This window comes from Erithacus rubecula, assembly GCF_903797595.1.
Source record: "Erithacus rubecula genome assembly, chromosome: 1".
Classification (NCBI taxonomy): Eukaryota; Metazoa; Chordata; class Aves; order Passeriformes; family Muscicapidae; genus Erithacus; species Erithacus rubecula.
Window position 1 is genome coordinate 46,553,658 of NC_136658.1, and position 17,526 is coordinate 46,571,183.

The 17,526-nt window shown below is 36.0% G+C and overlaps 1 protein-coding gene across 1 annotated transcript in view; it reads right to left on the reverse strand.

Annotated features, from left to right (window-relative positions):
* Nucleotides 1–17,526, reverse strand: part of PCCA (propionyl-CoA carboxylase subunit alpha) — a 265,961-nt gene that overhangs the window by 160,695 nt on the left and 87,740 nt on the right. The window contains exons 10-12 of the mRNA XM_079327423.1: nucleotides 14,275–14,377; nucleotides 9,266–9,360; nucleotides 3,512–3,662 (exon numbers count right to left, since the gene is read on the reverse strand). Coding sequence (XP_079183549.1) covers nucleotides 3,512–3,662; nucleotides 9,266–9,360; nucleotides 14,275–14,377 — 349 coding nt within the window. The remainder of the gene's footprint in view (nucleotides 1–3,511; nucleotides 3,663–9,265; nucleotides 9,361–14,274; nucleotides 14,378–17,526) is intronic.

A 17,526-nucleotide genomic window follows, 5' to 3' on the forward strand; every position in this document is an offset into this window, starting at 1 on the left:
CTACTGAAATTACCATATTTCTCAACTCCAGTCTACACATAATCTTTTCAATTACATTAAGCAAATACAGTCACATTTTGAGGAGGAAGGGAGTACTCACACATTATTTAAATCTCACAACTCATGAGGGAGGCAGAAGGTTGGAAACAATCCTGAGACACAAACAACCCAATTGTATTGAGGGTAAGCACTCAATTCACATAATTCCTTATACACTTCTCAGTGTTTCTCCAGCCAACAAGGGGTGCTTCTCATTTCAAGGTACTACAAACATCTAAAATATGGGATATCATCCCTTTGCTGTCATTAACTGATTCACATGTATGAAGCTTAGCTACACCTCACACACATGTATTAAGAGATATGTAAGTACAGATCACAGACTTCCTTCACATAAAGTCCACGAGAAACATCATCTATTCTTCCAGTGAAGATAAGAACAACCTTTTCTGGTGAAATCCAGCACTTCTAAAGTACCTTAAGAGATTTTAACATTACTTGGAAGCCAGAAAAGCTATCAGGGATCAGAAACTTTTCATTTATTGCAAAGCTCATGATAAGTTGTCTTGGACCATGTGTGCCCTTGATTAGGCTTATGACAACTAGACAACATAAAACACTATGAACACTTACAAAGAATCAGATATTCAACATCTGGTCTGCCTCAATTTTAGCAGAGATAACTGCCCTAAAAGATTCTGAATGACACAGAAGTTTTCTGGTAGCTAGGGCAGACATCTCTACATTCTCTTGTGGAAAGTAAGAACAACTAATTTTATGATGAAATTATTCAATCCTCAATCTTATCTCTCATACTTAGCAGCTAGCCTCTGAAAGATGGCAGAAGCAGCAGATACAACAAAAAGAACATTGCCAACAGCAAATTATAAGGCATTCTAGCTGAATCACTTAAAGGCAGTAAAACATCTGTAACAAATTTGTGTAGCATACAAGAGACACAATGGAGCTGATTCACCAATTTTCTTCAGCTTCCCAATCTTGTATAGTATTGCAGCAACACTTAAAATAAAAACTAAATAAAATATAGACTTCCTTCAAGGTGCTATTTACACTTCTTTTGTGTAACTGTATGACAGAAAAGGTATATTCCCAAAGAGCCCCCCAAAACACAGAAAAGTAACAATACAACTCTGATTACTGCAAAATAATCTACCAGAAAGACTGAAAGGCATCCAAAAGATAGACCAGAGGGAGGGAGGGGCAAAATCAACAAGCAGTGCAAAATATTGAACACAGTTTAGTTAGCAAGTATATTCTGAAATCTGTATCCAAAATAAAAATGCTACAGTGATCTGATCAGAGATGGAAACATTAAAACAGAAAATTCTAGAATTTAATAGAAATGTTCTGATGATGTTGACAGATAGCTGTGTCTAATGCATGCTCACAAATATCTAGAGAGGATCATTTATGGATCATACACCCATCATTTTGGAAAGTTCTTCCACCTGTGGAAGGTGTTCAGTAAGAACAAGGCAAGAAAATCTGTTAGTGACTTATCACAGTTATGAGTTGCAAAGATGCAAAAGGAAAAAAAAGACTGAAGCAATACAGGGATGTCTGGAGATTAACGTGGTCCTGAAGTTAAAGCCCAACAAGTTTCAGTAGAGTTTCTACATTTGGCTCTTAACAGTAGGGAGCAAATATAATACAGTAGTTGCATAACTGTTGACTGAACAGAAAGTAAATCTTGAGACTTGGGAGAAGTTAGAAATCAACTGGGTAAGACTGGGGAAAAATCAGAGAAAACTACTACTCCAGACTCAAGCTGAAATTCTAATTAGAGATAGTACACAGTCAGGATAGAGGAACCAGAGAATATCTAAACAAGATAGTAAGATTAATAAATTGCTTTAAGAGTTGGAAAGAATTAGTCTGCTATTATAGGGGATTGTCAAACTGCTTAGGTTATATTTCAAAGGAGTCTAAAGTCCTTAAAGATGGAATTGTAAAATGTTTCTTCCTTCCTATGTGGAGACCTTAGAAATTTAGGACTATAAACATGCTCCAGTGCATATTGCAGGCAATGACACTGCAAAACAGCAAGGAATTTTAAACACATTCATTAAATTGTGTTTAACAATTATAAAATTAAAAACAACCCACAAAAAGGAGTCCAAGGATATTCCATTACTAATTCCATTTAGAAACTCATGGTCAATAATACTACAGCAAGGAAATGGTTTTGAAGTTCTGGTGGGTTATGCAGAAAACCATAAATAAATTTTCTTCTATATAAACAAGAACACCAAGTCACTGAAGAAATGTTGGCTTAAAATCTACAAGATGGGGGAAAGTGTAAAAAATATGACCAAAATGAGAGAATTCTTCATAATGTTTTAATGAACTATACACTGCCATTAACCACCACTCCCTCTAACTGACTCTAAGGTGGACTTGATAGTGCCTAGCAAAGGCACATTAAGTAACTGTCATGGCTAATTCAAAAACCACTGCTGTCCTGTAAGGCAAGAAAAAAATTACCAGCAGTCTTCTACTGGCACAAAAGACTGTAACTCCCCCCAAATTCTCTTTAACTTCTTTACCTAAAGGATAAACTTACCTAATGCATAAATTTACCCACTTATTACATAAGGTCATGCAAAGATGTCAGATTATGAGGATCTCCTTATGCTCTATCCTTGCCCACATGTACAAGCAGCACGCAGGACATAACCCAAACGAAATGTAGCCAGAACAGAATGGGAAGCTTACCAAACTGGTGCTTGATTCTACATTTCAGTCATTCTAGTGTTAAGTGAAAAAAGGATAAAGGCAACAGAATGGACTTGCTTACAAGTTGTACACTCTTCTCGTCTTCAAGAATATCCATGTTACACACTTGTTTTCTTAGCTAATGACCAGAAATCCATCAAATAGTCAAAAAAGTGGTAGAGGGGCTTATCTGTTCACTTGCAGTGTACATTAGAACAGCTTCTACTGAAGCTACGTAACTTTTCACAAAAATCCTATATCATATCAGCATGCTTTTTACATAGTTGCATTTGAGTCACAATTTCAATCACATGCAGATTGCCAGTGTTTTATTGCTCATATACAATTTCAATCACCCTCCTAGAGAAACTCAGCAAGTGATTGTCCAGGTACAAAAAATAAGAAAAACTTCAGGGACCAGCAGGTGTCAGGAAAGTCTCAGAGCACAGTGGCTAGCCACTTACTGTGAACTCACAGTGGCACTTACCAGTGACCTTTTGCAAGGTCTTTAGGTCAAGTGTAACAAAGAGCAAAAGCTCTGAACATTTACTTGAGTGCTGTGCAAGGACTCACTGAGCAAAGTCTTGCATAGGCAGGCTTATGTGAGTAGATCTTTTCAGTGGGTAGATCTTTTAAGTTCAGCAGGAAGTACTCACATGCATCAAGATACTTATGTTTAAATCTTCGCAGGAGCAGACCCTCAAAATATGGGAGAAGGTTACGGTCTGTTTATTTAAATAACACTTTTCTGAATCTGAACAGTTGTTTTTCTTACCTGAAGTCTAGTATTCATTTCCAAGAAGTAGAAATTCTTACTGGAGTCCACAAGGAATTCTACTGTTCCAGCAGATGAATACTTTACTGCTTTGGCAAGAGCTACTGCTTGTTCTCCCATTGCTCTTCGAGTTTCAGGGTCTAGAAAGGTGCTACAATAAAGAAACAATTACTTTTTTTAGATTAAAAAATAATAATTATTCTATCATTTACTCATCTGTTTAAACTATAATCAAAAGAGGGCATCATCATTATTAAAGTTATGAAAACATGTCAAGACTGTCAAATGTATGTCTTTACATTTATATTGCCCTGATACTGCTAGATACACTCCATGCATTACAATTACTGCTAATGTACAGGAAATTCAGGATAAATAACCATACTCTCTAAAATATAAAATAACAGAACATAACACTCCTAGAACAGCGAGATCTAAAATAATGCAAATTAAATTAAAATAAGACATAACAAACCAATAATATCTTAGAAGACATATTTATTATCCACACTAATTGCAATACGTTCTTTTCCACAAATCTTGGACATACTCAAGGGCACCCAAACAACAGCTCAGCTACACCTTGGGAGCCACTGTGAACACTGCCCAAATGCCAAGGTCCCTCACTCCAGGAGGGCATCCCATAACTTACACTGGGCCAGTGAATCAAAAGATTCTGGAAATAACACATTTTGCCTATTACACTTGTCTGTACCATAAATTCATATTTAGATTAACCTATGTAGATTAATTATCTATCCATATGTGTGTGTGGTATACATATATAAATACATATATGTATTTCTGTGGTATTCCACCAAAGCCTTGAAACCAGTTGCCCCTTAACCTGATACATTGATTTTTCAATGAAAGAACATGTAGCTATTAATTTTACATAAGCTGATAAATATACTTACTATTTATATTTCTGTTTTGACTTACATTAGGAATGTAACTTAGCTATCATTTTCAAATTACTTTTGCAAGGGAATGGACAATCACTTCTACCCTACCTCTAAGTTACTCTTGAAGACTAAAACACCAAGCATTCAGCATATTTCTCAACATGACTTCAACAGAGGGCTTAATTCTGCAAAGGAGCAATCAGGAGCCCTCACCTATCTAAAGTGGCCTCAAAGCCAGTAAAGCTCCATCTGGAGCCCCAGACTGCACTCAGGCAGAAGCCAGTGCTGGGACTAATCCTTCAGGACTTATCTTTCAGCACTTACTGTGGTGTTTTTTCACTGAGACCTGAACTCACAGAAGAGCTAGAGACTTCTACCACAATGAATCATATTTGACATGAGACAAGAAGTGAGCAAATATCTAGGCAATGTAGGAGACAGCAGAATCCTTTTCTTTACTGGGAAAGTGCCACTTCACACCTCTGTTTTTCCACTGCCCACACAGGCAAATTCTGATGGACCATAAGGCAGGTTATCAATATTTAGGAAAAAATTTCTTTCTTGGCAAACAATGGGACCAATAGGTCCCATATCTCATTCAAGTAAGTTGTATGAAATCCTACATCAAATGAAGGGGAATATCAGAAGACATAAAAATTGTGCCATACCCATAAGAACAGGCACAAGTAAATGTAAAATAGTTTCATAATATTTCTTATTGTGATTCAGTAAGATGATAATACATGAAATCAACATTCCAGAATTCAGCGTGGAGCTTCTGCAGGGCTTTGATCATGAGAGTTCAATGAGTGGCTTATGAAGAACAAAACATTCTCAATATCAGCTCCATATTCTGTTCCTAGAATAACCATTATTACTTCTCATACAGATGAAAGACAGTTACTCCCCTTCATTACAGTGGTGTCTTCCCTGTACTTCTTAAATGTAGGTCTGAGATCTCACTGTTCACCTCCTGCTGTAGCCAGAGAATGGAACACAGGTGTCATATTGCTAAATTTGATGTCTGCCACACAGTTAAGCCACTTTAAACTCTGAAATGACTGGATCATCCCTACCATTGGCTAGGTTAATTAATCTAAGTTTTCATATTGCCCTCTACTGCTTTACCTTTCAAATACATTGTTTCTCCCTTTTTTAACCATGCACTTTTTCCAACCAAGATAACTCTTCTCCAGTCTAATTAGACATCATTTGAAAACCCAGCATTTCTAACTTTACTTCAAATCTTTTTCTCACACATACACCTGTTTTTCTTTAGACAAAGAGCTCCTATGGCAGCACAAAGGCTACCATAAAAAATAAGTATTCACAAAATAAAAGTATCAAAAAGAAAAAATCGGACCTGACATTTCATTCACAAGACCTCCATCAAGTTATTATAAAGCTGATCAAGAGGAATACAATCAGTTTGTCACTTTGTTTCTACAGTCAGGGAAATGAACCACATGGAAAGATGTTCTCTCTCCACTTCTAGTTCATCAGATAAGGTTTACTAAAATATCCCTATCACCCTCAGTCCCAGACAAAGTTGAGATTTTGACAAACACAAACAGTTACACCATCAGTGGAAATTTGCTGCTCAGTTTGGACAAAAAGTAAATGATCAGTAACATTTACCCTTCCTCTGAAGATTTTATCACACTGGGGGAATAAACCTCAGTTTTCTAATGTCTAAGTCAGCTTCCCTGCTCCAAGCATATTGCTTGTTTAAAAAATTATTTACCTACACAAAACGTTACCCTTTGAAATATTCATTATATACTACAAGATCATGAGCATAGATAGGCTAAAGGATTTGAGAAGACAGTTGTGCCCACACATCTAAATGGTGTCCATCTCTGAATCACATGTACAGTCACAAACAGAACAGGTTCACATTCCTCTTAACCCAAAATCCTTCAAGGATTTCTAGACAGTGAGGGAAATGTAGAGCCTGACACACATATTTTCATAAAAACTCAAAGGAGAACCTGTAGATAGCGTCTAATTCAATAATGCACCTTTCTGCTAAGTTCCTGCCTATATATATTCATTTAAATTGTCAGTGCCTCTGAACAGATGACTATTCCTACCCACAAGTGGTAAGGCAAATTTGAGTGCTTTAAGAAGCTTCTAACAGGTTCAGAAATTGTTAGATAGAACATGTGCTCACCAAAGTAAAGTTTTAGAGCACTCCTCTGAGTTACCACCCCAATAGGATTGAATAGGATGCTAGTTAGTACTCTTGTGCATTTTATTTTAATTAATCCTAAAGGACACATGGATAAACTTATAGGCCTTGTTTCTCCTCATGGGAAACAATCTCTTATTAACCACTCCAGCAGACAGGAAAATACAACCACACCTTTGTATTTTTTCTTGCCAAAGTACAGTGTCTCATGGCAACTGTCTGTGAAAATTAACAGAGAAGATCTTGGGCAGTTGAGGAACAAAAACTCACCTAAGAAACAACACTAAGACTATTACTATTACTATTACTAAGACTATTACTATTACACTCAAGCCACTCGTCTCTTTAAATGTCAGCCTCTGTGAAATTAGAAGACAACAGTATATCCATAAATGTGTGAAAGTAGAAGCAGATGAAATTACGGTACATCACTAGAAACTCACTAATTTTGCAAGCACAAACTAAAAAACTAGCCATGATAGGATGGGTCTTATTGTCTGTGCTTCCCAAAACAGAGGGAACAACTCACATGTGAAACTCACCATGTAAAAGGGGTACAAGCAAAGTTTTTGGTCTCCTATATGAATCTGGGGGATTGACCACCATGAACACCAGGGGTTCCTTGAATACTGTAACCTCAGTGTATGAACTAAAGGAGTTTCTGTCCCCAAAAGAGGTTTGGTTCTTTTCTTTGTTTGATTTTAACAAAAGACTAAACTTCCCTAGGAAAACTAGAGATACAAATGCTAAATGATCCCACACAGATAAGTTCAGCAGCTGCAGACTTAGCTTTAAGAAAATCATAGGTTAGTCTCCAAGCCAAAAGGCCCTCAGTCCCTTAAATTAGACACTTAGGAAAATGCCATTATAATAGAGTAAAGCAAAAAAGGCACAAAACAAGGCCAATGTCAAAAGCCCTAAATTGTCCAAAAGACCAAAAAAAAAAAAATTAGCCCATAACATCTGTCTCCCAGGCCTCTTGAAAGAAAAAGGTTTTACCTAGCTCAGAGTTCTAATAGCATCTACCATTAAAACAGGAGAAAAGAGGACAGACTTTCCTTCATCCAGCCATACCAGAAGAGGTATGTCCAGGAGTCCTTAAGCAATCAAACTGAAACAACATTCACGGGAAGGATTAACTTGAGTCTTTAGGGTCTCTCTGGTGTCTCACAGAAGTGTGTCCTGTTTATCTGCAACTGTTGTAACCCTTTGAAGTTAATAGATTCTGCAGCCAAGTACAAGTGGCTGTAAGGCAGGTAACGCTTCCAGAGCTGCCAGCAGAAATCTGGCAGAGTCTAAAACATTCTGCAATAAAAAGGAAGAAAAGTTTTCATGCCAAAATTTGGAAGCTACTGACTTGCCCACACTCTTGTAGAGTTATAGAAGGGGATGAGAAAACTTACTGGCAACTCCAATAGAGATGCCCAAGAAAGTTAAAAGGCTGGTATTTCTGATGAAATAAAACACTCTGATCACAGCTGGCTGGTGAGAGAGACATACCACACCACTTTAATAACCATAGGCATGGAGAAAGAGCAGGCAGGAATCACAGGCATTGCCTTACATATACTCATGAGGCAGAAGACACTCTTCTTTTATGCACATGTGCATTATATCAGGACCTGAAGTACTCACTTTCCACAATAATACAGTAAGATCTTTAGGCATAAACAGTGTAAAGCTTCCAAGAAATCCACAATCACTAGCAAGAAGCATTTTTAAGTTAATTTGTATCTTTAGATTTAAGCTTTGGTCCTTTTATTTAAAATATAGGGTAAACAATGGCAGTCCTGCAATTGTGATTCAAAATTAACCAATAAGCACCTCTAAAGAAATGTCATTTGGCTGATGTGCTTTTCCTCACATCCCAAATTGTTGGATCACATAGTTCTGTGCTGCAAAAAAATACAGCAAACCCATCCCACCTGGTGAACATATTACATTGGTAATTCCCACAGGCAGTGATATACCCATGTCTGCCTTTCTGAAATCAGAATTTCTTGCTGCCATTTTTATACACATTCTCTGATGACTGCTATGCAACAGAAAACACAGTAAGGCCATATCTTGCATAGCAGCAAGGTATTTCAACTTCACATTAAACCAGTAAGATTAAAATAATTTTGCACTTTTGAGTTACTAGACACCTATATCTTTAGTTCACTACCATGAACAGTACTAAAAGTGCTGAAGAGTACTTTGTATTACATATTCCAATTCAAATGGAAATATACAGTATTATATGGCCTTTGCACAATTACTCTAACAGCCAAATACCTGTATCTGTGGCAAAATTCATACTTATTTCATCTTTTACTTGACTTTTATATCCAAACGTTAATATCAAAGAAAAGTCTCTCATATATAAAAAAGCCATACCACATACAGTGGATTGGTAAGATCCAAATCCATTTTATACAAGATCATGAAAAAAATAAATTGCACAATACCAGTTTTCTTACAGAAAAAAAAAAAAAAAGCAAGATCAAAACACCCACAAGAACATCAAAACTGCATTATAGTCAAATGACTGCAACAAAAATTTATTTTCTTTGTGCTTTTTAATAGAATCAAATTTGCTCACATTTGGACAATAAATAGAACCAGCAGGCTTTCCAAAATGCTTTCAGTTACTACTGCTGCATCAAGAATACACACCTTGGTGCTTCCTCCACAACCTTCTGGTTTCTCCTTTGAATGGAGCATTCTCTTTCATTCAACCACAAGGCATTGCCATGTTTATCTGCCAAAACCTGCAACAATAACACACTGCTATTAACAAACAGATGTAAGCATATGGTCTTTTGCCATAATACTGTTATGTGGCATTTGGGGTTTTCTACCAATCCAAAAATAAAACTTGGGGAAGAAATCTCATGTAGAAAATTAATTATATATTAAATATTAATTGAACATTCTTTCAAATTCTGAGTAGAACTATTCTAAAGCCTCTATGTAGAATTTGAACATAGCAAAACAGCCTCTCACTTCAAAATTAGATTTCTGAATATTAGGGATCTTCTTACAAAAGGCCAAAATAAGATGAAAACTACATTTTCAAGTATTTTAAATTGCATTGCATTACAAAATAACACAAAAGCAAAAGATTGCATCAACAAAAAAAACCTCAAAGGATGCCAAGTTTTGCTCCTGAATTACACAAAAAGCTTTCAGAAAAAAATGTCTAATGGAGCTTTCTTAATAGGTAAGCCACAGTGCCTTGTCTTTAACAAAGCAGAAAAAAAAATTTCAAAAACTTTGTTGATCTTCATTAAGGAAAATAAAATGTGTACCTTTCTCTGTACTTTCAAAGGAAATAAATATAATTTCAAAGGAAATAAAAAAATAAAAAAGTAGTATTTTACAAATCAGTAACTACAGTTCTTGGCTGCAGCTTCAGTTCAAGGAAAAGGCAACAAAATTAAGTATCTAGATCCACTTACATAAATTACAAGCTAGAAAAAACCCCACAAGTTGAGCATAGCAGAACTCTTGACCGATTCTTCAACTTCCAACTAGAAGTGAAAGCAAGAAAAGGAACTCTCTCCCTTTATGAAACTGATGGTATGATGCAGCCATTTCCAATACCAAACACTAGATTGGAAGATTCAAGTAGACTTCATCCCATTTTATGATGACTGTACACTTATTCTTAGAACAATTTCTTTTAACACAGACCACACCTGCTCCCTTTCTTCCTTATAAAATTTTTATTCTAACCCATTTTTTTTCCATCTATCTTCCTGCTCCGATCTGCGGGAACCCATGCCAATATTCATGCTTCATTCTTTAATGGCTCAGTTCTACACTGAAAACCAAAAAGATAAAACAAGGAGACAATCTTCCTCAAACTGTGTGAACTCAACCATATCTACTCATATTTGTGATAACAAATCTGTATCATTTATTATTCCCTTTAGCAGCACAGAGCAAGTATGGCACCAGGCAAGATGAATTCCTGCATCTATGACACCAGTGGTTGCTAAGGCGTGAAAAATCTGGGTAGATGTGACTGAAAACAAGGCAGTGAACTTAGGAAGACAACTCATGTGCACTGTGCAGCATCAGATCCAGGGTGCTCTGTGCCCTGTAAGATCAGGTGTTTTCCCTCCTAAAAAATTCTGTTGTGTTTGCACACATTTATGGAGCTTTCTAGTGAAAAAAAGGTTCCAGAAGATCAAAGACTTTAGGATTTCCTAAACCCTCCTCCCTCTCCAGGGGGAAGAGCAGTAGCACCAAGATGCTCCAGCCAACTGCTAGATTCTAGCAAGGTACTCAACACAAAGAAAAGAAGAAAAAGAAAAAGAAGGAAAACAAAACAGATGCTTCCTACCTAAGTGTTCACCCATCCAATCCAGCCAGTTTATAGAGTGAAACTCTATAAACTCATGGGGCCCTACAAGAAATCATTTGGGAGGTCCAAATATTTCTGGACTTATTTTTTGTGTGGGTTATTTTAGTATTAAAGCAGTATCTTTAGAGTACAGAATGGTACTTGATGGAAAAATCACTGTCCTGTAAGTAGAATGATTCCTTGTGAGCACTTCTGCTTCACTGTTAGAAAGCCTACAACTTTCCACAAAATTCTCTCACCAAAACAAACAAAAAAACTTGGAACATTACAATAAGAATTGGTCATTGTGCTTATCTCCTCTTTCTCTCTGTATTTTTCAGAAGAAGATAACACATTTTTTCCAATCCAAACAGTAATTATTTTTTTTTCACTTCAGGATATTTCTCTTATCCTACTAAATTTCAGCAACCTGGATCTTAAAATAAATGTTTTTCCATTATTAGCTAATGGAAATCCAGCATTAGGCTTTTTTTTTTCTGTATCCACTATTTCCAGTAAAAGAAATTAAGCATAAAATAATTGAATTTCAAAAGACTTTTGCAGCATTCTGAAATCATCATCTCTGAGATCACATGAGATTCCAGTACACATCTCACAAAAAATGCATGTCCCAGCTACAGCTTTTGTTTCCTTATCTAAACATTAATAACGGAAAATGTCTCATTTTGCAGGATTAAATGATTAGGACATTAGTACATGCTATGTACATCTACACGCCAAAATAATTAAATACTATGTAGTGGAATCCCTCCTACATGATTCAGCTAAATTCTGTTTCCAGTTGTAGGACTGTTGTCTGGCCAAGCAGTAGACATTCCATGTACTCTTACTTTAAACTTTTTATCAGATACTTCAGGAGAACAAGACTTCAAATCAGTTCAGGCATAAAGTGTATTTGGACTCTATTTTCCTGTTAATTGTTTTACTCTTTTCTCATGTTTTACAAAGTGATTGTTTTATAGCTAGACACAGGAAACTTCTTATTTAACAATTTTAAGTACCAATGCTTTGGAGAAATATAAGAAAGCTAAAAAAAGTTCCATTTAAAAGTCACTGCTAAATTAATAAATATTTGGCATCTGGTCTCAAATTGTTTGTATATTCAGCAGTTTGAAAACGAACCAAGGTCAACGTCCTAAAGCTGATTAGAACATGAAGTTAAAATGATACACTATGATATTGTTAAAAGGTACCATCAAAGTGCTTGTATAAGGAAAACAATGTTCACTGTATATCCATTATAAATAAAACTATAAATTAGTAATAGCAAAGTCATTTTGTTGAAATTGTTCAACAGTTCCTAAATACAGTACTATGTATTACTTGGGGCAAGACATTTTAAACCTAAAGGAATCAAGACAATGTAAAATCTGCCCCGAACCTGGAAGTATGGAGGAACCAATCTCATCTAACTTTTGTCATTGAAAAATCAGTGTGAACCTGCTGAATCTCCCAAATCTGCAAGCACTGGAAGAAAGAGATCTTTAAGGTGCACTGATCTGCACAGACAAAGAGAAAAACACATAAGTAGCCAAAAATTATTAGCCATAGCAAGAGAACACAGAAAGATGCTCTAGCAATCTGACCTCTTTTGAACCCTAAGATCAATGCTGAAACTGAGTTCACTAAATACCTTTCCATGACTTTTCAATAGAGAATAAAGTGGGGTTTCAATTTCATTTTTACATTGTTTCTTCATTTTGCTGTTTCACTGTTTACAGATCATTTCTTCATTACACTCTTCCTTCTTCCCTTCTCCCCTTCTACTCTTCTCTGCTGAGACCATACCAAGAGTACTACATCCAGCTCTGGAGTCCTCACTACAGGAAAGGCATGGACCTGTTGGAACAGTTCCAGAGCAGAGCCACAAAAATGATCAAAGAGACTGAACACCTCTCCTGTGAGGAAAGGCTGAGAGATTTGGGGTAGTTCATCCTCGAAAAAAAGAAGGCTCTGGGGAGACCTAATTGCACTTTTCAGTACTTAAAGGAGGGCTGATAAGAAGGACTGAGATAAACTTTTTAGAAGGGCCTCTAGTGGCAGGAAAAGAGGTATGGCTTTAAACTACAAAATAGATTTAGATTAGATATAAGGGAGAAATCTTTCATTCTGAGAGTGGTAAAACAACAGAACAGGTTACCCAGAGAGGTGGCAGATGCCACCTCTCCAGAAACAGTCAAGATCAGGCTGGACAGGGTTCTGGGCTCTAGGTGAAGTTGTCCCTGCTCATTGCAGAGGGTTGGGACTAGATGGCCTTTCAAAGTTCCTTCCAATACAAACCATTCTAAAATTCTATGATATGCAGTTAGCCCCATAGGAAGCATCAGGCTGCAGATAAACCTCTATCAGAGTGAAAAATGTTAAATATTTCTCTCTTAGAAATCATTCCACACTATCAAGTTAACTGTTGCTGTTTCACTCAGTTATTGAGCTACTTTGGGCTCTTGCTAAAAAAACCAAAACCAAACAAAAAAAAAAAAAAAAAAAAAAAAAAAAAAAAAAAAAAAAAAAAAAAAAAAAAAAAAACAACCCCACAAAACACTATGTGCCACAATGCAGAAAGAATTTAGGTTTTATACAAAAGGAAATTAAATTTATGTGCAAAAAAATGAAATTTCTGTACAGATTTCTTGTCAGGAAATACCTCAATACCTTCTTGACAAACACAATTCAGTTACCTATATAAGATCAAACATCACAAGTTTTGAAATTACAATTTTGTGTCAAGTGCCTAAAAGAAGCAACTTTTGCTCTACATCAGCAGACCTGACTTAACTCTAAATCCAACAAATGACAGAAGTGGAAATAATGCAGAAGTTAAAGAGAATGCGGCTGATTTTGAACCACAAACTGCCCAGAATGGGACAAAAATCCTCCTGAGTTCCCAAGCAGAATTAGATACTTCAGAATAGAATTCCAAATACTGACAAAACCTAGACCTTGCAACAAATTGTTAAGCATGGCAGTTCTTGAACTCCTACATCCTCTGCTGCACTCAAGCACTCCAACAGGATCCAGAGTTCAAACCTCCAGCCTTCAGGACAGATGCCTATAACATTTTTTTTCTCCCCCAACAAACTGAGCACAGTTCACAGCCTTCCTGCTAAAGAAAGGCTAGAGAATAAAAACAGGAAGGCTGTATTGTACATGATAGCCATGTAGTTTGAGCAATGACCCAAGACACCGGAAAACACAAGACTCTAGGCCTTTTTTAGTGAAGTGTTTGAAACATTTTGAACTTTATTTATGAGTTCAAACCTCATTAAATAAATACACAATAATTAATAGTAGCAATAATAATTATAGTACAAACCTGGATTTCTATGTGACGAGGGTTATCAATGAACTTTTCAATCAGTAAGCGATCATCACCAAAACTTGAAGCAGCTTCTTGAGATGAAAACCTAAAACCTTCCCTAAAATAATGAAAACACAAGAATAATCTATATTTAAGAAGTCCTGAAGCATACAAGAAAGAACACTTACTGATTTCAGTAAACAGACAATCTTCACTAATGAACACACATATCCAAAAAACAAGTTATACCATTTGCAGTTGATTCTGTAATGAGTATCCCTTTTTTCATGCTTTTCTTACAAAGAAAAAAAAATTCCAACCAACCACAAACCAAACCATTCTCAAAGGACAAAAAAATTTCAGTATGTTTAAAAAGCCTGAACATTAACAACAATTATGCATTCATTTTCTTTGTCGGCATTTTCTTCTGCAAAACTAATAAAATAATAGAATTTTCACCCAGTGATTACCAAGTACTTGCTATACAGAAGTAAAAGTGGCGCTCACCACTTGCAGCACACAGCCCTCTTAATACTCAAAAACAGCAGAGGTTGGTTAATTGTGCATTAAAGAACTGCAAATGCAGTATTACAGGCATTGCAAATTCCACCACTGAACACAACCTAAAGATGAAACACTTGACCTCACAGAACACACCAGCTGTACTAGAAGTTTTTCCCTGCCTTAAAGTGAGTTTTATTCAGAGCACTCTGTATACTTTCCTCTGTTTCTTCTCTTACATATGTAGTTAAACAAAACAAAGTTTGCAAGATTACTTATTAACTTTTTTTTTTTCTAAATAGCAGAAAGAATATTCCTTGGGTCATAAACTCTGATAAAACAACTTCATGAACAGCTTTCTCAAGGCGAGACAGAGCATAACTCAGGGACCCAAAAGCTTCACTAAAATTTTCTACAGGCTCTGTAAGTGGCATATTAGTGCCATTCATGTTGATACACATGGAAAGCTTGGCCAAATTTCTGTGTGACTGACTACTGACACAGCATCCCTGACATCTGTGCCCAGAATAAGAACTACAGCACAACTGAGTTGAAATTTTCATGCTTTTCACCTCTTGGATGTAGTTAACCCAGATCACAGATTCACAAGATAGGTAAACTTACAGTAGAGAAATGTGTATATTTAAAAGTATATCTTCACATTTCTTCAACATTGTGGGATAATAAATGTTGCAATCTTGAGAGACTATACCTAATGTACAGCTTTTCTAAATTCATACTTAACTTCAATATATTTAATTACCTAGTAAAGAGAAAAAAGGGACATCAAAATCAGTGAATTTGTGCACTATCTGATCTGTTAAAAAACAAACCAAAATGCTGTAACAGCCATACATATTGTTTCTTATTTAAACTGATTCACAGCTATTTTAACTTCTATATGAAAGGCTCTGTTTTGTTTTGTAAACATTTTTGTGTCGCATAGTTTTATGCACAATTATTCACACTGACCTTTTCTTTCACTGGAGGAAGTGTGCTAATTAGAAATCTAAACTGCAATACTTGTTAAAAAAAGACTGGTGCCTAATCATCTCATCCATACATCTGTAAATCTTTGAGAATTATATATAACAGGAATTACTATCAAAGATACTCTGATCTTGTTTTATCTTACAAAACTTTGCAGTTGTCCCATGATAAAAATTACTTCCAAATGGATATGAGGAAAAAAATTACTGGAAAGAATGAAGAAGCAGAGCAGGATTTTTAGGGAGGCTGTGTAATCTCAATGCAAGACCCAATCAGCCAAACTCTAAGCAATCAATTTAAACTGAGAGCTGATGCTATTCAGAGAATGAAGCTGGATGAGAAGCTGTCTCTAGATCCCTTGAAACATGCACAGTTATAAAGAGGAAAAATGTGATTTCCTTGTGGTTCCCCTCTCTCCCTATAGTACATTTACTCACAGTGAAGTTTAAGTTGTACAAAAGCATTAGTGATGTTGCCACAAGCCTTCCTGTGGTTGTCTGAAGTGAAACAGCCATGCCAACTTTCTGCCTCCAGCTCTGAGATCAGTCGTGCTGCTTTAATTAAAACAATTTTCTTTCAAGGCAGTCAGACACTAACAAAAGACTCTACTCATTATGTAAAATTTCAGTTTTCAGAACAAGGAAATAGTAAAAGAAGAGTTTTTTCCTTGTCAAGACCAGCATTAGAAGGGCCATCTAGCTAAAAAGTAGATGTTTGATAGCCACTAGTATAGCAAAGCCCTCTAAAACCCTGATAAGTAGCCAATAGATACTCAAATGTTGTTGACTCCACACACAGAACCAAAATATATTGCTTCAGCTTAACTCAAAATTTTTTTTAAAAATCAACTAAAATTATCAAGTCACAGAATTTTACATATGTTTACACACTTAGATGGCATGTGAATGTGCGGGTTTTTTTAAAAATAGGGTTTTGGGGAGCACTGTTCTTAACTCATCCAATAGACTCCTTCCCCTTACTTTAACAGGACATACCTGTGCAGGACAGGCCAAAGATGTCAAGCCCACATACTCCCATTTTTTGCACAGTAATTTGAAAGGTCAAATGCAATGCTTTGGGAAGATAATAAACTCAATGCACAGGCTCATAAAGGTAATGCTGTTGAGATTTAAAGCATTGTCCACTTATACTGCACATTTCATACATCCTTTGCTTTGGTGGAGGATTCAGAATTATTTTCTACTTATTATTCCACATTAATTTCTTCCAGTCCCACTGCTCATTCTAAGCACAAGACCACGGAGGAGAAATTATAAGGAATCTGAGAACAGATGTTTGATTTCTGTTCATAAAACCAGCATAAGCACCAAGAAAGAATTTCAGAAGTGGCACAATTTGCATTTTCCTATTATTAAAGGTTAAAAGACAAAATCTTTCATCTCTCTAAATATCTGTTACTGGAAGCTGCCTTGGTAAAAACATTCAAAACAGACACTCACTAAGCATGCAAGACTTCAATATCTAGGAAAAGTTACAGAAGGTAACAATAGGAGGGAATTACTAACACAAAGCTCCAAATTTTAAAAGGTAACTCTTAAAAAAATAATTTAGCACAAATTTCCAACTTGAAGGTTATCACATCTGCAGCTGAAGCTACTAGCTAAATAAACTAATTTCTATCTGCAAATACACAGAGTTTAAAACATAGCCCAATAGCTCCTTCATAATGACCTCCCATACTGAACCTTACAAGCCAGTAAGTGCCTTTAAATGCAACTATCACAACCCCTGCCAGAAAATTTCCATCTGCTCTTT